Raw genomic sequence first — 23,128 nt, forward strand, 5'->3', positions numbered from 1 at the left:
GAGACACAATGGAGGGATCTATCCCTTCTCACTCCTACTTGTCAAAGTAGATGAACCCCTTTCCTTGCTGCTCTGTCTCCCTAGCCCCCTGCATCCCCTGTGGCTCCAAGGGGTGAACCAGCACATTGTCCCCTGCAGCCACAGCTGTGGGTGTGGGGTGACACGCCCCTGGGGCCCGGCCATGCTTTCGCAACCTTGGTGCCTGCTTGAGAGAATTCCCAAGGTGGGGTCAAATGACTCAGCTCCAATAGCTCCAGTTGGGAAGAGCACCCCATCTTCAGGAGTTTGAGGTCTCCTCTGCAAGTGACACCTGGCTGTCCCATCTGCCCTTTGCCACGCAGGCAGAGACGTGATGCAGCTTAGTTTATAAACATAGAATCCTTTAGTTTGGAAAAGACCTACAAGCTCATCGAGTCCAACCATTAACCCAGCACTGCCAAGTCCACCACTAAACCATGTCCCTAAGTGCCATATTTGCATGGCTTTTAAATGCCTTCAGTGATGGGGATTCCACCATTTTTCTGGCCAGTCTGTTCCAATACCTGATCACCTTTTCAAGGAATAAATTTTTCCAATATCCGGTCTAAAGCTCCCCTGGCATGACTTTGAGGCCATTTTCTCTCATCCTGTAATCTGTTACCTGGGAAAACAAGACCCCACCTCACTGCAGTCCCCCTTCAGTCAGTTGTAGAGAGCAGTGATGTCAATCCTGAGCCTCCTTTTCTCCAGGCTAAACACCCCAGCTCCCTCAGCCTCTCCTCACAGGACTTGTGCTCCAGACTCTTCACAGCTCTGTTGCCCTTCTCTGGACACACTCCAGCACCTCAACAACTTTCTTGTAGTGAGTGGCCCAGAACTGGACATAGGACTCGAGGTGCAGCCTCATCAGCACCCAGTACAGAGGGACAATCACTGCCCTAGCCCTGCTGGTCACACTATTTTTAATACAGGCCGGGATGCTACTGGTTTCCTTGGCCACCGGGGCACACTGGCTCATGTTCAGTTTCAAATGCCTTAGTTTTGGGGGGCTCTTGCAGGTCTCCCATTTGCAGTTTGGCAGACCTCTGTCAGGGTTGCTACAGTGCCCTCTGTCCTTACACATTGCTGTGTGTTTGCCTTCACCCTTTCCTCAGGATTTTCTTCCTAAATTTATCACAGCAGTACTAATGTCGTGGACTGCAATGACCTACAAGGCAAGAAAAGCTTCAGCTCAGACATACAGATTATTTTTTTTTCTCAGCTGTTGGTGGGATTTTGAGAGCATCTTCAAATTCAAGAGAATGCATTTCTTATTTTGAAGCTCGTTGCTAAAAGAGAAAAAACTATTCTCCCATCTGAGCTGAGCAGAGCCTAGGGGTTCACAAGCCTGGGCAAGTCTGGTTTCAAACGCCCTGCCTCCACTGGTGCTGGTGCTGGTGTGAAGGTGCTGGATGCAGCTCATTAGTGGAGCCTGATTCACCATCCCTGAGATTCTGAGTGAAGCAGTGGTAACTTTTTCCCGGCACAGTGCCAGGACTTCGCCCACTCCCTACATCGTTTCCTAAACTGATGTACAATTCATAAGGTGAGGGTGCGTTTTGCAGTGGCACTGGCATGTCCCAAACTACACCCTTTTTCAGGGTAACACCCACAAAAACAAGACTAAAAGGTGGTTTAGTAGCAGCTCCAGGTGGTGGGAAACCTGGGAGCAAAGGAGGAGTTGCACTAATCACAACAAAGTGACTCATGCAGGCCCTGGCCATTGTGTCCCAGTGCTGTGGGCACTGAGGAAGGTGTCCTTGGCATCATGGGTGGTGGCAATCCCCAGTCCATTCATGCCGGCTGGCTGGGGCTGGTTTGGAGGCACAGGTGGCCAGCAGCCTGCTTAAACATGTTCTGGCTGCCATCGTGAGCTGCAGTGACCTTGGGGAAATGCTAAGCAGAGTCACAAAAGGCCAAGGCTGGGTGGTATTTTTTCCCTTGGTGTCCCTCACACTGCAAACCGTGATCCTGCCAGCAGATGAGGGTGGTTCACTGGTGGCCGTGTGACACAACTGGATGTCATAACAGGCAGGAGCCCTGAGCATGGCTCCATCCTCATCATGGCCATTTGCAGCAGCCTTCAAACATGTAGTGTTTTCATCACATCTTGCTCTTCCATCTTGTCCCTAGCTATTTAAAAACAAAACCCAGAAAGGATTTATTAAGTGAAATATAATTATGGTCTTCAAGATTCTGAGCTGCTCTGGTGTCTTCACTAGGGTTCACTTACACACTACCTTGCCTCAGTGGGCTGCTGCCAAGATTGACATTGCCTTGTCCCTGTGTCCCACGCACTTCAAGGGCCTGCCCAAATCCTTGCCACCCCCACACCACCTGTCAGTTCCTGACCCTGCTTGGCGTTGGATGTTCTTCGTCATCCCCTGGCCCATCCTCCCCCACAGCTAGTGACACACCTGGCACCCACCTTAGGGAGGAGGGACCTGTCTCTCCCCGGCTGCTGGTCCTGTCTGCTCCTCAGGGCAGGGATCTCATGTTGTTTGCCTCACCTGAGGTATTTTGCAGCAGGCTGAAATTGCCAGGGACAGTCAACAACAATCTTGGCAGACATGGCAGCAAGGCAGCGTGACCCGTGGCTGACGGGATGGGGTGGTAAGTGACAATGATGGTATTGATTCATCCCCACCCACGCCAGGATGTGATGGGGAACACGGGGACCCAACTCACCTTGTCACCACCTTGAGCAATTCCTGCTTCTGTCCCCCATGTAAGCCTGGCTTGGGATGGGGGGTACTGGCATCCTGATGGGCTTTCCATCATGATGCAGAGAAGTGCCTCCAGCCACATCCAAGCACACATTTAATTTCCTTTGCCAGCACTAGATGTCATTTAATTATTTCCTTTAGTTTCCAGCAGAAGCTGCCCAAAGATGACCATCATTTGTACAATCATGTCTCTTGCATGTAACAAAACACTGAAGCAATTGACACTTCTGATCCTGTGACGACTGTGGGCTCAGAAAGATGAGGTCAACACCCCATTGCAACCCATGGATCAGCTTAAAAGTTGCAATGTGTTTTCTTGGAGTGGGAGGAACCAGCTCTCACTGGTGATTTGGTGAATTAGTCTGGACCTCCTGAGGCAGTTTCTGCTGTGTCAATATTTCCACAAAGGCCCTGAATTCTAATTTATTGTCGCCTTTCTGCTAAGCTCCATCTTTACTTGTTACCACAACCACTATTTTCAGTGTGACTGCCTGGGGTTAAGATCTTGAAACCAGTTTCAAGCACGTTGGCAAACACAGTCTTTGGCTTTGCACACCCTCTCTCTGACCTTCTACATGCAGAACAGCCTGTTAATAATTTTTTGCAGCGTGGGATGTGGCATCTTGGCCTCTCTGGCTGAGAACTCCTGAGTGTTTCTCAAGGTATACTGCCACCAGGGTGACTTAGGGTAAGCGTTATGGTCAAAAATGTAAAGATGCCTTGCTCAGTGCTCGTGACCAAAGGTGCTTGTAGGTTAGGGAGGTGTGGGAGCATCCTTGGCAGACACTGCAGCTGCGCCCAGGTCCGGCAGCCTCCAGCATCCTCTCCCTCTGCAGCCAGGAGTCAATGAAGCTGAACAGCTCAGACACAGACATTGCAGATCTCTATTTGCGATAAATACCCACCAATCTTCCCTCCCTGCAGTACCATCATTTCATAAAACCCTTTCTCTTGCTTAGCACTGAGTTGTTTTGTTTTTAGCATTGCAACCCTAAATTGACTGGTGCAGTGAGTGAGGGATTAAGGGCATGGTCCTGGGCAAAGGTCTCTCCCACAACTCCTTGAGGCCAACCAGCTGCAGCCTCTGATCTCTTGGGGTCACGCGCCCCACCCTGAAACAAGGGCCATTTGTTTGGCATCGCTGGCAGAGCTTGGCCCTGCAGAGGAGGCAGCTGGCCTGCCTGTGGCTGAGAAGAGTAGGGGCCCACTTCCTTTTCTGGACTAGGAGGGTGTCTCAGAGGAAACTCAGACACCAGGCAGCTTTGGCTGGGGTCGTGGAGGGTTGTTGGAAAGCAACGGTCAGAATTAAGTGCAGGTCCTCAGGCAGCAAAACCTGAAATGAGCATCAGAGAAGCATGCCATGATCAGCCCCAGCAGCTAAACCCCCTTCAGTCTGCAGCAGTGGCACGAGACCCTGGTCATCAGCAATCCCTTGAAGGAGGGAGCTTAAGATGCCTCAGAAAGCCAAAACCTGAGGAGCATCTCAAGCATAAATGAACTTATTACAGATGCCTCTAAGACAGAAACAGCAAGTTTGTCCTTGCAGCACAGCATGAAGCGGCAGCAGTCCTTGACAGAGGGTGTTTTTTAATGGCACATCATTGGAGCAGGGCAATAAGAGCAGTTTTGATGCTACAAGACTGAACTATGGCCTGAAGCAGCTGTACTTGGTCCTATATGGTGCAACCCCACAAGCCTTGAGTTTCCTTCCTTTTTTCCTATTTTGTGCACATTTTGCTCTGTCATCCCCCATTGTGCTGACAGTGCTGGAGGAAGGCATGTGGTGCTTTCCCTTTGCCTCAGCATCCCACACACTGCAGCAGCTCATGTGGGCCTGTCCCCACCACCCTTGAGTCAGCTAATTTCCTCTCACCCAAGGAGGTCACCAAGCTCCTGCTGGCCCTGTCCAGGCATTGGCAAATGCCATGGGTCAGCGTGGTGGTGGAAGATGCCCAGGACTGCCATCATCTCCAGCACTGGGTCCGTGTCCCCAGCACCAGCTGTCATGGAAGCAGCCGGCTGCGTGTGGCGGGCAGGGCTGGAGGTGGGGGCTTGGCTCACGGCACTGAGCCTGGTGGTATCTGACCTGCACAAAAGTGGGACGAATATCTGCACCTGCTTACTGAGCGTGTTTGGAGCATCCCATAATTAATGTTTGCTCAGCTGACGGCTGCTTAGCATTATTAGCGAATGATGAGTGGCTGATGTTGTTGCTGTTGCTACCTCGAAACATCTAATTTCAGCATCTGCACTGAGCAAAAGGGCTAGGGGCCAGACGGCTGGTGCCAAGACACTGCCAGGCTTTGCTTCTTTGGAGGTGGATTCCTATCAAATCTGTGCATATAGGCTTTCCTGCCCTGCCCTAGCAGCCCCGAGTTTGGACCCACATGGTGACCACGATGGCAGGAAAGGGACCTCTGCCAGTGGCATGTCACTGCCAGCAGCTGCCCTTGCTAAGGCAAGAAGTGCAGAGTCCTCATGCCCAAGGCAGCAGGAGTGAGCTTGGAGACAGATACAAGATGACATTCAGGGGCCTAATCCAAAGCCCACTGAAGGTTTCTTGTGTATTTAAGCCATTTTAATGAACATGCCAGACACTTGATAAATAAATGAATGTGTGTAAAGGAGCACTGACTTATCCCACCCTTCCTCCCACACTGCTAGACACAGGCACGAGGAAAAAGCATTCACACTGGGATGCTTGTTTATTTATTTATTGGCGGGGAAAAAGGCTTTGGTGAGAGCAACACTTGTGAAGCCTTTAAAAATAATTATTTTCTGATTACACTGAGATTAAAGGAACTAAGACATCATCATCATCTTTATTTCTTCATCCATAATCCCGCTGCTGCCTGAGCAGCCAGTTTGTGGTTTTTTTACAAGGCATTTCTGGACAGCTGGCCGGGATTTGAGGTGCCATGTCCCCAGGCAGCACAGTGGCCTCTAGCGGCAACTCACATCCAGCCCTGGGGAAAGAAACCTGCAGGTGAACCTTGCAGGTTCTTTGTTCCCCAGTAAAATTAAGAACTGAGTCCACACTGCCAGAGGAGAAGCATCCCTGTTTGGGGTATGGTGCGATGTCAGGCACCAAGCACACCCACGTACCCCATGAGCAAGGGGCAGTTGCTCCTGAGACCCCCACCCATGCCCTCCACCCATGGCCCTCGAGATCCATTTAAGGTTGGCTGCAGTACCCAGTCCTTCCCCAGCTCCTGTAGGGCTGGTCTGCAGCCCTGTCTTTCCCCCGGCGTGCGCTGCAGGCAGCCCATCTCCAGTGCCCTCTCCTGGTGGGACACTGGAGCTGTTCTGTCCCCTGCATGGACCTTAGCACTGGGTTGTAGCCTTGTCCCTGTCTTGCAGCTCCAGGAGCTGAGTGTCCTACAGATCTGTCTCCTAAAAGCACTCTGTGAGCAGTGTGCATGCCTAAGGAAAGCTGTCTTGTGCTATAATGTCTTTTATGAGGAGGAATAGCTTAGGCTTTCTTTCTTCAACCCATTCACCCATTTCTAAAATATTTGTAGGTCCTTTACAGTTTTGAAGTCTTTCTCCCTCTTCAGAGTTCAGCTGGAGCTGCCTGAAGCACTCACTGGCACAACAGTGTCCTTAGGAAACCAAGATGAGTGTGCCTGATGAGCCAGGGTCTTGAGGGGTCCCTTTAGGCAAAGATCCTGGGAATAAATAATAGAATCATATAATTGTTTGGGTTGGAAGAGACCTCAAAGATCATCCAGTTCCACCTACTTTGGTGTGAGCAGGGACACCTTTCACTAGACCAGGTTACTCAGAGCTCCATCCAACCTGACCATTTTAACACTCCCAGGGATGGAATATCCACAGCTTCCCTGGGCAACCTATTCCAGTGCCTCATCACCCTCACAGTAACGAATTTCTTCCTAATATCTGATCTAAACCTGCCTTTGCTCAGTTTCAAGCCATTCCTCCTTGTCCTGTTACTACATGCTCTTGTAAATAGTCCCGCTCCATCTTTCCTGTGGGCTCCCTTCCAGTCCTGGAAGGCTGTAGTTAGGTCACCCTGAAGCCTTCTCTTTTCCAGGCTGAACAATCCCAATTCTCTCAGACTTTCCCCAAATGGAGAGGTGCTCTATCCCTTTAATCATCTTAGTCAGCCTCCTCTGGACTTGGCTCAGCAGGCTGATGTCTTTCCTGTGTTGCTTCATCTTGGAGACTGTCTGAGCACAGGCAAATCTAGCATTTTTTTCTTCCTTCCTTCAGCTTGTGTGTGTGGCATTAGTTTCACTTATTTCTTTGAGAAAAGTCCCCATATCCTACATGGCAGGTAGGTGTAGTCCTCAGTGTTACAGCAAAGGTGTCCTCTTGTCCTGGAGCAGTTGTGTCTTTTGGCTTTATCCTAAGATATGGAGGACCTCTTATCAGGAGCAGATATATCCATCAAGTTTTGCATGGAGTCCCTGCTCTTGTCCCCTTTCCCTGAGATTTGCTTGCTGTGTGTTAGGAGATCTTCCCTTCTCCACCAGAAGTTTTGCCTCCAGCTGACCCAGTCCCCTGTGCTGCTGTGAGGGAGGGAGGACTGCTGGCCTGCAGCCCGTCAGCAGCAGGAGGGGACCCAGGCAGAGGGTACCCCCACATTTTGAGCCCCTTGGATGTTATGGAGCCCATCATCAAAGAAAATGTGAGGCTGGATCTGGGCGAGGATGGGGCCCTTGGGAGCCCCATCCATGAAGAAAGCCTCGTCGATGGGCAGACCCCATTCCCGGAGAGTCTTGATGGCCCGGATGCCCATGTCCCGGCCGCTGCGGGCTGTCACCAGATAGGTGCGGATGGGGGACCCCTCCTGGCCAAACTTCTTACGCATCTTCCCCAGGTGCATGGCAAAAGCCTTCAGAGGACCCTGCAAGCACAGGAACATAGTTGGGAGTGTGTGGGAAATCAGGAAAGCCCTACTCTGCCTGTACAAGCCACTTCCTCTTCCAGGCTTTCTCAGGGCTCTTCAGACCACACAATGCAGGACCAGGCAATGCAGAGACTGGGGCTGTGCACTCTGGTTCTTGGGAGGAAGGTGAGCCTTGTGGTGCTCATCCTAATCCCAAAGTGACCAGCAAGGTGCATCCCAGCAAGTAGTGCCTCTGGGTCTGAGTCCTGTATGGATATGGACAGCAAAAGGTCACAGCCTACAAAAGGTGGTGTGAGGATTGGCCACAATCCTAGGTATTTAGGGCTTACTTATAGGAGGTAACAGATCCATTTCCAGTGAGGCTCCAGATCAGGCCCACACAAGGGATGGAGTAATGGATGCATAGGAAATCTGTAAGGATTTCTACTTTTTTGACTGCTGCTGCCAAAGCTCTAGCAGGAGAGGGGGCAGAGCCTGTGGGTGCCCATGGAAGGGAGGTGGCATGCTCACCTCTCCTATGGGGATGGCCTCCATGGCCCGCTCGTACTGCACTGCCCCCTCCAGGCCCTGCTCCTGGAAGATCTGGTCTGTCTCGTCGGAGAAAAGCACAGCATCCCCATCAAACACCACACGGAGTGGGGTGCTGGGGGCCTGCACCTCTTGCTGGAAGACGAGCGCTGCTGAGACCCCTGTGGGATAGAGCAAGGTGGGGTCAGGACGGACACCCCTCCCTGGGGCAGCTCATGCACAGCCAGCTGCTCCCCATGCATCTACTGCAGCCCTGTCCCACATCACTGTGCCAGGGCCTCCAAGTCATGGAGCTTTCTGGGGGAGTCAGCACAGCCTTTCCATGGCTGTGTTATCCCCTGAGAAAGTGCTGCTGATCAGAAACTGACGTCTGGGGAGATACTGAAGTGTGGTAAGAGATGGTGGGTGGTTGTCAAGGCATGTGCAGCCCTCCTCCTGGTGCTTGCTCACTGTGCCAAGCCTCAATCTTTAATGCCCAGATTTAGCACTCCGTGGTGTGAATAATACGGGCTGGCATCTCCATTGATTGTAGTAATTGGCTTAATTACAGTCTCTTCCTACAAGCTGCTCCCTGCCCACCCTCATATGTGGACCCAGGCTCCCAGATGGGAGACACTTGTCAGGGCAATGAGTCTCTCCAGGAGGTTCCAGGAATGTGCTGTGTAGTGAAGGAAAGTCCAGGCTGCAGATGGCTTGCTCCTGACCTTGAAGGACAGTGGCCAGCTGATGTGTTCATACCCAAGTGAATTAATAAGGTGATTAACCCCATTAGAGGAGTTGGGGAGACAGCACTCCCTCTGATTGAGGTCAGGCATGTGCTTATATCTATTGCCAAGTACACAGTAACGCTGCATTTACCAAGACAGCAGATTTCTGTGGCATCCTCACAAAGTCCTGGGAATCACTGATAAACTCTCATTGATGAATGGAGTTACATCTTTGGTTAGAAAGGATTAAATGTCAGGCAGGGAATGACTAGCCCATGGCAGAGCTGTGTCCAGAATGATGCATAATGCAGTCAGTGACTTGTGAGGGCACTTGAGCAAGCCTGGTGTATTTGCAGGCTACTGGTAAGGACAGAAGAGGAGACTGAACTGATCAGGACTGTACTGGTAATCAATGTGGCATTCACCCCTTGTCCCTGTGAAATCAAAGGCTCTGGTGTTGTCTCTTGGTACTGAGCTGCTTGGAAAAAGTGTGGTGGGTTTGGGGACATGGGATGGAGGGGAGAACACACCTCTCCGGAGGGCGTTGCAGACATCTGTCCTGTCAGCTGAGAGGAACAGCTTGACGCCGTGGGACTTCAGGTACTGTGTGGAGTCCTCGTCACTGACGAAGCAGAACTTGGAGATCTCCAGGCCTTGAGGACAAGGGTTGTGAATGAAGTCTTATGGAGCAACATCCTTCTCACAGCCCCTCACTCCCTCCCTGGGTCTCAGTGTGCTTTGCTGCAAGAGCTCAGGGCAATGAATTTCCCAGTGGTGTGTGGGGAACCTGCCTGTGTTCTTGCTGCATCTTCTTGACTTGTCTTTGCTCCTATAAAACTGCAGAGTGCAGTTAAATATTCCTTCCATCCCTCCCTTAGATGAGCATTCCTCCTGACAGCACTCTGGGATTTAGGGTGTTTTTTTTAAACAACTTTTTTTTATTTTCAGTACCTGCCTGAACATGCCCTGGCTGTGCAAAATGCTGCCAGACTTCCTGGTGTGAAAGATATAGCTGAAGGGAGCTGGGCTCCAAGAGAACTTCTTCCCTCTTCCCCTCATATCCCGTCTCTGTTTGCCACTCATGGTCCACTGTGGTGCCTGATCTGCTCTGCAGCCTCCAGGGGCATCAGGCATGGCCAGGGATGGGTCCCCCTTACCGTAGTGCTTGGCGCTGTTGATGATGCGCACACCACTCTCTGGGCTGTTGTTGGAGAGCACCAGGATGTCAAAGAGGTCCCTCTCTGCTGGGTTGCTCTCCAGGATCTTCTTGTTAACATACTGCACTGCCTGTGAGGAGATGGGACTCTCTTAAAGAGGGCATGACTGCAGTACCTTTGTAGCGGCTCTTTTGCAGTTAAGGTTAGTGGTTTGTGCTGCATCTGTCAGCTGTGGCAAGGCTGGCATGTTATGGAGAGCCAGACAGAGCAACCATCCTGGAAAAGCTGTAGGGGAGGTGGACTGGTCAGGAGCACAGGTCTCAATCAATGCCCTGCAATGAGGCCAAGAGATCAGGACAGGCATTACTACACCTTGTGATGGGAGTTGAGACTTAAAGCTGGGAAAGCTGAGCTTTCAACCCATCCTGCGAGTGCCCCTAGCCTGGTGTGGGGCTCACCTGGATGAAGGCAAAGGCTGTGCCTGGTGGCAGAGGCTTGTCCTGATTGGCCTGCTGGTGCCTTGTGTACTCCTCCTTGCCCTTCTCCAGGTAGAGCCTGTGCTCCTCCTCCAGGTTGAAGATGGCTCTGGTGGTCACAGCAATGACCAGTGCCATGCTGGGGTCTTTCTGCAGGACAGGGAGGAAAGAGGAGTCAGGGGACAGCAGAGAAGGAGCTTGTGGAGGTGGCGTGAGCAGGGGCACCAACCAGACTGGTAGAGTTGGGTGCTGGAGGTGTCACCCCTGTGTCACGGTTCCTCATGCCAAAGGTACCACACCCAGTCTTCATCTTCAGGCCACCAACGATGAGGCTGGCAGTTGTGAAACCCTAATCTATCTGATAAGTGTCACATGCTCCAAGGACAGCTCACACAGAGGGGATTGCTTCATAATTGATTTGTTTGTGGGGACAGCACAGCCACAGTTACCTGTTTCTGCTGGGTTTCTCTGGACATACTGGTGGTATCACCCTTCATTTATGTCTGTTTTGGATAGTTGAATAAAGTCTCTGTGTATGTAGAGAAGCTGCTGCTTTCTCCCTGACTGCTCCAAAATTTAAGTGTGAGAAAATGTACCTGCCCAGTCCATGCAACTGGAAATCATATGGATTTCACTGGGACTAGGTGCCCAGCAGCCCTGGGACAGCCACTTCTGCTGAAACCCAGGCCCAAGCAATTCAGGCCACCACAGTTCTGGGCTGTGGTGGCATTTCAAAACTTGGTTTGGAAATACAGGATATGTGTTTTGTAATGAACAGCCTTTTACCTGTTCTACATTGGTGTTTATGACTGTGCTTTCCGGCTCTGCCATCTTCAACTCTCAGCCTTTAAGAGAAAATATAAAATTAAAACTGACAGATTACAACATAGTCAATCTATAGTCAATCTAGAGAGGGGGAAGAGTGATAAGGAGACAGGAAACATCCTACACACCAAGTACAGCAGCCCAAATGAACCTGTTCTGCTGACAGCATCTTTGCTCCAAGATAAAATGTTCTGATAATTCCAGTTAAATGTGATGGAAAAGTGGCTTTTCAGAGATCACTGCTTTATTTTTACTTTTGTTTTTCTCAAAGAGAATTATTCTCTGCATGGAACTGTTGAAAGCTGATGTGGAGCTCTTTACCAAGCCAAATAAGGCTGTCTTTAAAAGCCAAAATAGGTTGGATCTTATAGACAGGTTTCTAGTTCACATTCTTGTTGCCCTTTTTGCCACTTTTGTTGAATGGTGAATTTGTATCTGCAAATGAAAGAGTTCACTGAATCAGCAGCTCATGTGCAGCAGTAAAGGCCAGAGTAAGTAGAAGTGTGTGGTGCGGGCTTGGATAAAGGCTGAGACCCCTGCAATGGGGTTGGTCTGCCCCTGCACACCCTGTGAGCCAGTCAGGCCCTACCTGATGACTGTACTGGTGGGCTCAGCAAGCAAAGAGCAAAGCCAACATGCAGTGTAAAGGACAAGTCAGGGTCTCCACAGGGACCTGTCTTTTGCCCCAGTTTTATTTAATTAATGTTTATTGTTCAGGGACTGCAAAATGTTGCCCGGGCCAGTAGACAACACACTTGGCTGATGCCAGCCGTGAGAGCCACAGACTTGCCATGGGGCTCAGTGCTTGTATGGGCAGTCGGGGAGTACACAGTTCTGCAGCTGCAGCTGGGTACTCCCCCAGCCAGGGCTGCCTGGAAAGCCAGGAGATGCTGAGCATCCTTCTGCTTCCTCCACCCCATGCCCCATGCTGGGAAGGGGTCTCCTCCCGGAGAGGGTGGCAAACACTAGCCCAGCTGCGCAGGCAGAACCTTTCCTCTGACACAATCTCAGCCAAGCATTCTCTCAAAGTCAAAATTAAATGCAAGGAGGCAACGGAGCTGAGCAGCCCTTCCTGGTGGGAGAATCCACCTCTAATTTCTGCTTCGCTCTTCCAAGCACTGCAAACCAAGCCCGACTTCTCCTTTCCATCTCCCTGCCCCGATAACCCGCAGTGCTGTTCGCACACAGACACTGGATCTGCACCGCCACACATCTCGCTGCGAGACCCCAGGAAAACATTCCCGGCGGGTCCCCGCAGCTCTTCCTCCGGCTGCCTGGCAGGGAGCAGATGTCACCCCCTGCACGCACACAGGGTTCTGCTAGAGAGAAAAGCCCAAACTCACCCGGAGCGCTGCCTCTGCTCCCCGGCACAGCCTGTCCAGCGGCAGCATCCCCAGCGTGCCCAAGGCGCTGCTGTTTATATTTCCCCCTGCCCGCGCTGCAGGAAGCAGCAGGAGCCGGGACGGGGCGCAGCTCCGCTCCCCAGCCTGCTGGGATTTGTAGGCTGGCATGGTGCCCGGCCAGGACTGCATTTCCCAGCCGGCATTGCACAGCAATGGTCACCTGGGCTGGCTCCGGACACAGCCGCGGTCACCCTGCGGAGGGGACTCGGCGCTGTTCCTTCTTCCGGAGCCCCCTCGGTGCTTGTGCTTGAGCCGTGATGTCTTATTTTTGCAGCTGGAGTATTTATAGCGTGCCTCTAGTCTTCTCATTTCCCAGCCCATGAATGGTTTGACCGAAAAAAATAGTGGTGCCTGGTCCAGAGTGACTCACAGCATATGCAGGGGTTCAGGGAGCAAAGGCAGCTGCAGAGTTTGGCTGGGGGCAGCGCGTTTGCAATTTTAGTGTAATGGTTTTGGATCTCTTTTCCCTTCTTTCCTGAAAGCCATGTCTCACGTGCTGTTCTGAGCAGGGTTGATTTTGGGGCTAGGATTTTACTTTCCTGGGTAGGCTGTGTGGCATCCAGCCCTGTGGGGGCTCATGGGGACAGGATGGTTCAACACCCTTTTTCTGTCCAAGAGTGACTGCCAGGGATGTGGGGGGGAGAGGATGAGGGTAGAGGGGCTGACACAGGACCCTCCTGCAGCTTTTCCCTTGCCCTCCTGCTGGAACAAGGGCCACTGCTCCAGCCTGTGCAGCCTGGCTCCTGCAGACCAAACTCACCCACACTAAGGCCAAGCAATTGTCCCCCTGCATGTCACCAGGATCACCAAATCTCCTCTCAAAATGTGGGAAGCCACCAGGGTCCTGTGCAGCTTGGTCTCACTGAGATCATAGAATCATAGAATGATTTTTTGTTGGAAGGGTCCTAAAGATCATCTAGTTCCAACCCCTTTCCACCATGGGCAGGAGTGTCACGCCTCAGATCAGCTTGCTCAGAGCCCCATCCAACCTGGCCTTCAACTCTTCCAGAGATGAGGCCACAACTTCTTTGGGCAACTTGTTCCAGTGCCTCATTACCCTCTGAGTAAAGAATTTCTTCCTAAAATTTCAATCTCTTCCCTTTTAGCTGTCTCTAGCAAACAGCCTATTGAAAAGGCTACCTATATACTCAGCTTTTAGTGTGCATATGCAGACCTCCTTTCTCTGGAGTATTTTAATATTCCCTATTCCCCCATCCCCATAATGCATTTCTCTTGTGCATCCCTTGGGACTTCCAGTTTAGAGCAAAAAACTCCCCCAGAGGTTTGCTGCAGCATCATTCCTGCATCTCCTGCTCCTGGAGATAGTGCCCTTCTCCTGTGGCTAGGCACCTGCTATGGCAACACCTTGGTGGCCATGTGGAAATCTAGAAGGACTGGTGAGTCAGGGTGGTGGGGCAGAGCTGGGACAGGTCTGGTTTCTGGGGCATCTCCTGTCATCACTACCTCAGCCATTAGACACTGTGAGTTTTGCAGTATTGCTCCCTGCTTCTCACACCACCCCAAATTCGCGTGGCAATAAGGCAGGCTTTGGGCACACTTTGCTGAATTGGCAGCCAGGGAAGAAGTTTACAAGCATAAATTTAATGCAATGGAAGTGAAATTGCTCCTGGCTGTGTGCCTGGTGCTTCTGTTGGTGCTGGAGGATGAAACCACCCAAGCAGTATCCCCTTGTCCTGTCTGTCCTCCCTGCTGTGTTGCAATAGAACATTCCTGTTCATCTACACACATGTTTTGCAGGCCCTCACACAGTGCATGCCCTGTGGGCCAAGGAGCTGGGCTTCCCAAATGCAGAGCTCACCAGGGATGGATGCAATCATGCAACCATCCCCTTGAAAGTGTCCATTCCCTTGTGCTAAATGCCTCCAGCCACACAAGGCAGCCCAGCATCCTTGCAGGGATAACTTGGAGAAGCAAATTTCCCACTGCATAGAACTGGACAGCAATGCCCTCCAGCTTCTTGTAGGCAGGAGGGCAGGTTTTGCTTCCTGGTCCAGCAGGGAGTTCCCTGCTGGCTTTTCACCTGCATGAACACTGCTTGGGTCAGCAGCGAGGTGGGGCTGGCAGAGCTGCTGGGGCCACCCGGTTCCTGAGCTGGCAAAGCAGACTTTCCTGTTTCGGCTGTGCAGTGCAGCCACCATCCCTTCTGCACCCTCAGCTCCGCGCCTGGGGGTGTCCCATCTCAGCCCACAGCATGCCCCTGCCACCCGCGGTGGCTTGACCAGAGCCTGCACAGCAGGGAGGAGAGACTGACGCTGGGAAGAATACTTGTCGGTAAGTCTGGATTTGGGAACGCAGTCAGCACAGGGTGGGAGCAAGAGTCAGGGTTCCCCCAGCCCCTTTTCCAGGAACATAGATGCTCGATGCTCCCAGCAGACTGCCCACTGAGACTGTGCCTCCTGTGCCAGACTGCAGCAGAGCTGTCCCCATTGTTCCCAAAGTGGTGGCTCAGTTCTTTCTTCAGGGTTCGCACAAAGGCTTTCTAAACCAGGGTCAATGTTAGACTAATGTGACACAGCCTGTGGCAGGCAAAAAGTACTGACACTCCCAATTCTGTGCTGGGTGGGTGTCTGCTTGCCTGTGCTGTCCTGTCCACCCTTCACTCCAAAGCTGCAGCCTGGCACCTCTAAAATACCTGAGTGATTGCTTCGGGTGTCCAATGACACAGAAGTTCCAGGTGGCCCTGGACAAGTCATTTAACCTGCACCTCATTGTCCCAGCAATGATGTGGCAGAGATGACAGCAATTCCCACGTCTCTCCAGCCCTATGCCCGCATGCAGCAGAGCACACTGCTGGAAAAAGAAAGGATTTTTGCTGGCTTAGAGCTCAGAAAAGGGAAGTGCAGACGTGGTTTCCTACACCCCGGGGAGATCCTTATGCAAGGAGTACCTTGGGACGGGCAGAGCGTGGGCAGAGTGCAGGTAGAGCCTAGGTGGGGTTGTCTGCTTGAGCAGGGCAGGAGGCTGGGGCAGCAACAGGCACATATCTGCCGGCCCAGGCAGCAGGGCTGGCTGCAGAGCTGCTCAGGCTCCGGGCACACCTGCCCCGGTGACGCGAAAGGAATTCGGCTATGAGGAAGCGTTCATGCTAGACTAAGAGCTTTGCCATGGGGAAAGCTATGCTGTAAACCATCCTGCTTTAAATTTGAAGCCTTCCCTCAGGCTGTGTCAGCGTTGCCATGTGCACAGGCTGAGCTCACGGAAAGTTTCCGAGCTGGTGTGGCCCCAGACTGGTGGCAGCACTGCCACCGGCAACGAGGGCACCAGCCCTGTCACAAGCCCAGGAGCCAACCTTTCCGCTCCTCAGCCCTGTGACAGGAGGGAAAACAGTCCCAAAGGGGTGTTAGCTGATGACGGGGCTGTCCTGGAGCTAAGCAAACCCTTCAGCTCACTCTGCCTGGCCAGGGAGGAGCCAGCACAAAACAGCTCTTGGTTTTTGATCCCAAGTGATTCGTCTTCTCAAAACGCCCTGGACCCCCGAATCTCTCCCCTTTCTGCAGGCAGACTTGCAAGGAAGTGAAGGAGAAGGCTGTATGGGAGGGGCCGGCTGGCACAGAGTCCTCCCTGTCAGCGGCTCCCTCCCGCTCCATTTCACATCTCACTGTCAATGTGGCCGAGCTCTAATCGCTTACCCTGGGCTCTCTATTTTAATTGTGTTTACTCTCATTAGAGCCCTGGGCAGCACACGTGCTACCAGAGAGGAAATCCCCACCCTGATAATTTTGCTTGTGTTCCCAGGTCACTCCAGATTAGCCATGGCAGTGGCAGCCAGGAAAGGCAGGACTACGGCCTCCCCACACACCAGCATCACCACCACGGCTTGGCCGGGCTCCCTGGACAGCTGGCTTAGCTGGATCCCGTGTGAGTACAGCGTCTCTTGCCCTCCTCTCCCAGGCAGCATTACCTGGTGGGGCTGCTGGACTTTGAGGCTGTGTATTCACTTGACCCTCCCTTCAAATTCCATTTTCTAATGGGCTCCATCAGGGTGGGATTACTGCAGAGTGGTACCACACTGCTTCAGGAGCAGAGGATATCTTTGCTACCCATTTGGGGGAATGGTCTTCAGCCACAGTCTTGCTGCATGGGGCCTGTCCAGGAGTCTAGGGGCACTTTTGAAAGTGCAGTTGCCTAATGCTGAAGCACCAGGAAGGGGTTTAAATGTACTCTGTATGTTTTGCTTGGTTTTAACTCTTCTATCCAACTCTGCTCCCTGAACATTGCACCAGTACCCAAATGGGCACTCATCACTGTGGCTGTGGCAGGGGCCATTCTCCTCCTCCTCTTCCTCATCTGCATCTTCAAGTGCTGCTGTAGCAAGAAGAAGCCCAAGAAGAAGGAGAGAATCAGCTTGTGTGCTGTCAGCAACTCCACCACGACCAACCTTGTGCGTCCTGCCTTCCCCTCAATCCCACCTCCCTCCTCCCTGAGGGGTTTGCTGCTGCACTGCCCAGCCCCAGGGATGGTGGGAGCATGGCATGGCAGGGACATGTCTGAGTGCATCCTGAGGGTAGTGTTGCTCTCTTCCACAGGTCCAGCCTGAGATGGAGGATCTGGAGCAGGAAGTAGAGCAGAAGCGGCGAGGAAAGCTGCAGTACTCCCTGGAGTACAACTTCGGCATACAGGAGGTGGGGATGCTCGTGGCCATGGCACAGCAGGGAAAAAGGCATGCTCTGGCATGGTCACTCTTTGCTGCCCACTGAGGTGGATGTACCCTCTCCCACCTGCCTGCAGCCTGCCAGCTCTCATGCCTGCATGCTGTGAATATGTTCCTCACTGTTGAAATCACTGAGCCCCCAGCTGCCTGACCCCATTCTCCTCCACCCGGTGACCTTGTGCCTCCCTCCTCTCCAGCTGAAAGTTGGCGTGAAGCGGGCAGTAGAGCTGAAGGCCATGGACAGTGGAGGCACATCTGATCCATATGTGATTGTCTACCTAACATCTGATAGGAGGAAGAGATATGAGACCAAGGTTTACCGCAAGACCCTGAACCCCATCTTCAACGAGAGCTTCACTTTCCAGGTACAAACCAAAGCCAATGATGTGTTTTTGGTCACATCAAGAGTGTTGCATAGACACTGCTCCCTGGGAAAAAACCTCTCCAGACAGGGAGATACATGAGAGAGGAATACCCTCATGGGGCAGGGCTGCCACTGAGGAGTGAGTCCTGGCTTTCGGGTCCTCCCCTGCAGATACCCCAGGCTGAGGTGTCTGAATCCACACTGGTGATGCAGATCTATGACTTCAACCGCTTTTCCAAGCATGACATCATTGGTGAGGTCCGGCTGCCCTTGGCCAGTGTTGACCTGCAGCATGTCATCGAGCAGTGGAGTGACCTGGCAGTGGCCAGTAAAGTGGAGGTTGGTCCTGGTGGGTGGGAAACTCTGCTGGGAGGGATGTGCTCTTTCTTAGCTTGCCACCACCTCAAGAAGCAAGCCCTTAGGGGCAAGCATGAGAGTTTCCCCCTCAGGAAACCTGGGGCCAGCTTGGTGTTCCAGCCTCAGGTGAGCGGGCTCCTCTGCCTGGTACTAATCACTGGCATCTCTCCATCAGGAAGAGCATCTGGGTGAGATCTGCTTCTCACTGCGCTATGTCCCCAGCACTGGCAAGCTGACGGTGCTTATCCTGGAAGCCAGGCAGCTGAAGAGGATGGACTCTAATGGACTCTCAGGTCAGTGGGGGCTGCTTGTACCCATGCCTTCCTGCTCCTGTCCAGGCCTTAGTGGTGGCACCAAGAGCCACAAAGCCTTGAAAACTCTTGGTGTTAAGACATGCTTCCTGCTGCCACCACCATATTCAGCCCTTGGCTGACTCCCAGCCGCTTTGGGCAGTGCTGGAGGTGTCTCCCAGCAGAAGATGCCATGCCTGGATTGTACAGGGAGCTTGGCAGGAGGAAGTGAGCTCTGAGGTGGCTGTTTCACCATGAGGAGTGACAAGTGGGATGTCATGGTCTCCTTGGGAATGGCTCAGAAAAACTATTTTATGACTGAGTTCTTCAGTCAAAAACTGTCCCTTGTGCCAGGTGTGCCCTCTCTCTCTTCAGATCCTTTTGTCAAGGTGCATCTGATACTGAACAGGAGGAAATGGAAGAAAAAAAGGACAAGTGTGAAGAAAAACACCTTAAGCCCTTACTTCAATGAGGTGTTTGTTTTCGAGGTGCCTTTCAGTCAGATCCAGGTGGGTTTCCCTGAAGTGCCCAGGGCTGAGTAGGTCCCCAGTGCAGCAAACCCCTTCCCACTGACCCTCTTTCTTGTGTCCCTCCCAGAATGTGGACGTGGTCATCTCCGTCTGGGATCATGACAAAGTGACCAAGAATGAGCCCATTGGCAAACTCTTCCTGGGCTGCCGAGCCACAGGCAACCAGCTGCGGCACTGGTCTGACATGCTGTCCAACCCACGCCGGCCCCTCGCCCAGTGGCACATCCTGCAGCCCCCAGAGGTGGTGGACAAAGCCCTGGGACTCAAATCCCATCTCAAGCTGCCCCTGCACTCCAGATAGTGGGGGTCTCCTTCTCCACTCAGGGAGCAGGATGGTGGGCTTGTGGAGGAGTGAGGGGCTTCTGCTCAGCAAGCCCCAGACATGTTGGTCCCAGCTGATTGTCAGCAAAGAGGGGACTGGGACTCCTTCTGGCCAAGAGATGATCTGGCTGCTGGTGCAGCTCATGCTCTGTGTAACACCTGAGACAGGGCAGCTCAGCATCCCAGGGCAAGGGTGGATGTGGAGCAAAGGGTGCTAGAGGGGATGGCATGGGCACAGGAGCCAGATCATCCCAACTGCTCATGGGCTGCGGGAGGAAATACACAGAGCTTCAGGCTCATGCAAAACAGAGTCCATTGATATTTGTAAAGCTGAGGGTTAACATGCCAGAGGCATGGGTGGGAAGTTTCTTTAGTTGTGAATAACTTGGCAAGAAGTGTGTTCTTGGAAAGGCTTCACTTGTCCTGTGAAGGTTTTTAAACAAGACCAAGGTATTGAAGGATGTAAGAGGCTTGAGAGAAGGAATACAGGTGGATGAGGAAGGTGTTGTAGCTCTTTAGTGCCTCTGCAATGCATGCTCTGTGTCCTGCCTAGAGACTAAATGAGAAGCAATGTGACTTCACACTTAGCCCATTCTCAGCCCATGACGATTTGTGCACACTAAGATGTGACTCAGGCTCTGGGACTCACCAGTGACCATCCCCATGGACCACATGGATGAAGATGCACAGTGTCAGCTCCATTCACCTCACAGGGTCCTACAGCAGTGGCACAGTAAGATTTGCACCTCTAGCAGGTCCTGCCAGGGTGGAGAAGCTGAGGCTCTTGCTTTCACACTCTGATCACACCACCCTGGCTGGCTTGCAGCCCTCATGTCACTTCTGGCCACGTTTCATGTTTAATCTGGGAGGTTTTTTGTGGCCACATGTCTTGCCCCACCCTGCTTTGTGGGGCCTTGGTGTAGGGGCTACATAAGTAAAGATCTCTCCTTAGAAGGATGAGGGCATCAGAGTGGTGCCCCTACATGCCCTTGAGTATGCTGCAGTTTAGGGTGACTCCAGAGCAGCTTCGCTGAGCCATCTGCAGGAGGAAGCTCCCTGCACTGGGCTAGAGGAGGGGGGAATTGCTCCTGTTTTAACATGCTTCTGCTACAAAGCAGCCACAGGACACAAGATCTGGGCTCATGCTGTGGAATTTTGGCCCCAAAGACAGAAGTCCTTTTCACCACAGGGAGCTGCAGGCACAGTGCTAATAGCTATTGCCTGGGCCCTGGAGGGGAGAGAGCCTGGCACATTAATGAAAAGCTATTAATATTAAAAAGCAGTTAATCTGTGATTACCCAGAGCTCCACAGAGCGACTATCCAAGAGTTAAACAAACATGAAGCTGAGGAAGATTATGAAAAGTCTCGATAGAGATTAATGACCTGAGTGTAACCATAAAAAGCTGCTTCTGTGTCTGCCTCTTGATGAATATTCTCCAGGCTTCACTGTGGCCGTGAGGAGGGGAGAAATGACAGGGTGGTTTTGAGATGACTGTAACAAGTGAAGTGTGGTTTCTGCTGGGGAAACAGCATCTGCTGGCAGCCGCTAATGAGATGGAGGAGGAAATCAGTCACCTGAGAAAGACTTGTAAAAGGATGTTTTAATGCCTCAGCCTTCAAGTCTCAACCTCAGAATCAGCCTAGAACAGGATGTGCAGAAAGGAACATCTCTGAATTGGGTTTCGGATTCCAAATCTATTGCCAGGCTGTTTTTTGGTGACGCTGTTGTGGTGATTTAGGGCTGTGCAGCATCCAGAAAGGACTCTTGGAGGTGTTTGGAACAGGCAGTTCTTATTTGTCTGTGTGTCTCTGTGTGTGTGTGTGTATGTGCTTTTTCCAGTCCCCCTATTTTGTAGTCATAGCCTTGAGGTTCACTGCATAATTTATGGGGCTGGGCATAAAAGTATGTGCATATTAGTCCCAAAACAGATGCAGTTGAAGGAGGTGCAGGGACAGCCCCTCCTTGAGAAATGTTACTCCCCATACCAGTGCCTGCCCCTTTTCTCTCCAGCTTTGGCCTTGCTCAGTGCTGTGTGAGCAGAACTGCAGAGGGAAGCCCATGGTGCTTTTAGGGGAAAAGCTGGGGAATGTGGGAGTGAGCACCCAGCTGGACTGGCTCTGGGCAACCTGGAGTGAGCCTTTGTGCAGTAAAACTCAGCAAACCGAGCTGTTTGTTCAGGAGGGAGAGGCGAGCAGGTGGGGATGTTCTCCACCCAGATCCAGTTTTTAATGCACCGCCAAGGCTGCTTTTTCCCTCTGTCATCATTTCTCCTTCTCAGTAAGCCTTGTGTACTTCCAGCATGGCTTTGAGCACTCTCCTCCTCTGGCAGGATCCTCTTAGTATCTGCTGGCAGCTGTTTGAAGCAGGGCTGGTGGATCTGGGCTTCATTTCATGCCTTATTTCACCCCAAATGAACACAGCCTGCTTGGGAGCCTGTTTACAGGGAGGCAGACAGCCCTGTCTCGTGTGCAAGCCATCTCCTTTTCACCTCCCTGTGGCCTTGGCGGGGGTGGTTGTCCCTCATCGATCAAAGCCAGATGTCTGAGCATCTTCTGCCTCACCACTGCTCCTCCTGCACTTGGAGGGTGGAAGATGCGATAGGAAGAGAAGTAAGAGAGGGGGAAAGCCAACTCTTCCTCAGCTTGTGTCTGTGCTGGATTCCCGTGTCTGCATCTAGAGGGCAGGGCAGTACGTGCTCTGAGCTTGTCTCTGTGTCATCTGGTCTGTGGCCCCTGCTAGAGCCTCACCAGCCAAGATTTCTTCTTCTGGAGATGGAGGCTGTGTTCAATAGGGAGAGAAAGCAGCGATGCTGTGCAAGCCCGTTCCCGTGGCTGCATAGCCTGTTGGTGGCCATGTAGCAATGCTGGAGGTGTCTCAGTGGCTTTTGCCAGGGGGCAGGAGCCAGCCCTTGCCTGATCCTGCACCACAGGGGCAAAGAGGGTTAAGGGGGGCAAAAGCAGGTATCCAAGCCATCCAAGGTGCCCAGGTGGTGGATGGGGAATTTGTCTCTCTGCATTAATTAGCAGCTTTGCAGGTCAGTGGCAAGGCAAAAAGCAGGACTTGGGCCAAGCAGAGGTCTGTTAAAAGAGAGGAGAAGCACTGAAAATTGAGGTTTTTGTTTGTTACTAAGATTTATAATCTCAATTATTTACATCCAGCTCCAAGACTTTTCACCTCCAGAAATCCCTCCCAAAGTGAATTATTCCCTCATTCAGTGATTTTTAAAAAATTTGTCCCTGCACTCAAGGAAATCAAATGGGAGGGCTGTACAAGGAGAAGGCTGAGCCTCATATGTGCTTGTCACCAGTTGTCTGCAGTGAGACAAAAATGATTACGGGCTGTCATCATTCGGCCTGGGTATGGGCTGGCTGTCCTCCAGCCACAGATTTTTTGGCTAGTCTTAGAGTTTTTGAGAGCTGGAAGCATCTACACTCTTCTCACTAGGAACAAGCATGCCTGCTTTATAAATATTCCTTAGCTAGCATATTTGTGCCTTGCAATTTTATGGGCAAAATATGTATTTTTGTCATGCATGAGCTTATTTTTTAAAAGCTCCAGCTCTTGGATCCTTATCCCTAGTTCTCTTTCTCTATCCTTTTCTCCTACCCTTTTCTCCCCCTTTTTTCTCCTCCCTTTTCCCAGCCTCTTTCCCCTGCTCTGACTGCTGCTGGGGCTCTTGTATCTGGGATTGTTCCTGCCCCAGGTTGGGCTTGTTTTGTTTCTGGATACAGAAATATTGTTTGGACCACTTTACACCTCAATGCACCTTGCTCTGCCATGGGCAGGAAGGGAGGAGTAAAAGCCCCAAACAGTGCAGTCTGAGAAACAGGAATAATAATGGGTGTACAGAGGTGCTTCCCAAAGTTCCAGTTTGAACTT

General features: G+C 52.0%; 2 protein-coding genes across 2 annotated transcripts; one reads left to right on the forward strand and one right to left on the reverse strand.

Moving 5' to 3' along the window:
- Positions 1-5,453: 5,453 nt before the first annotated feature.
- LOC310910327 (cytosolic 5'-nucleotidase 1A-like) lies at positions 5,454-12,772 on the reverse strand. Its single transcript, XM_083862886.1, has 7 exons — positions 12,654-12,772; positions 11,272-11,330; positions 10,468-10,635; positions 10,010-10,139; positions 9,383-9,505; positions 8,128-8,306; positions 5,454-7,614 (listed from the first exon to the last, which is right to left on the reverse strand). Exons 2-7 carry the CDS (start codon positions 11,314-11,316, stop codon positions 7,312-7,314), a joined length of 948 nt encoding a protein of 315 aa, XP_083719012.1. The 5' UTR covers positions 11,317-11,330; positions 12,654-12,772; the 3' UTR covers positions 5,454-7,311.
- Positions 12,773-14,818: 2,046 nt separating this feature from the next.
- SYT8 (synaptotagmin 8) lies at positions 14,819-21,005 on the forward strand. The gene is made up of 9 exons (XM_083864158.1): positions 14,819-15,005; positions 16,470-16,592; positions 16,958-17,115; positions 17,261-17,356; positions 17,583-17,750; positions 17,921-18,088; positions 18,282-18,399; positions 18,772-18,905; positions 18,994-21,005. The coding sequence occupies exons 2-9, from the start codon at positions 16,487-16,489 to the stop codon at positions 19,225-19,227; spliced, it is 1,182 nt and encodes a 393-aa protein (XP_083720284.1). The 5' UTR covers positions 14,819-15,005; positions 16,470-16,486; the 3' UTR covers positions 19,228-21,005.
- Positions 21,006-23,128: the final 2,123 nt, after the last annotated feature.

This window comes from Zosterops lateralis, assembly GCF_965231275.1.
Source record: "Zosterops lateralis genome assembly, chromosome: 6".
NCBI lineage: Eukaryota > Metazoa > Chordata > Aves > Passeriformes > Zosteropidae > Zosterops > Zosterops lateralis.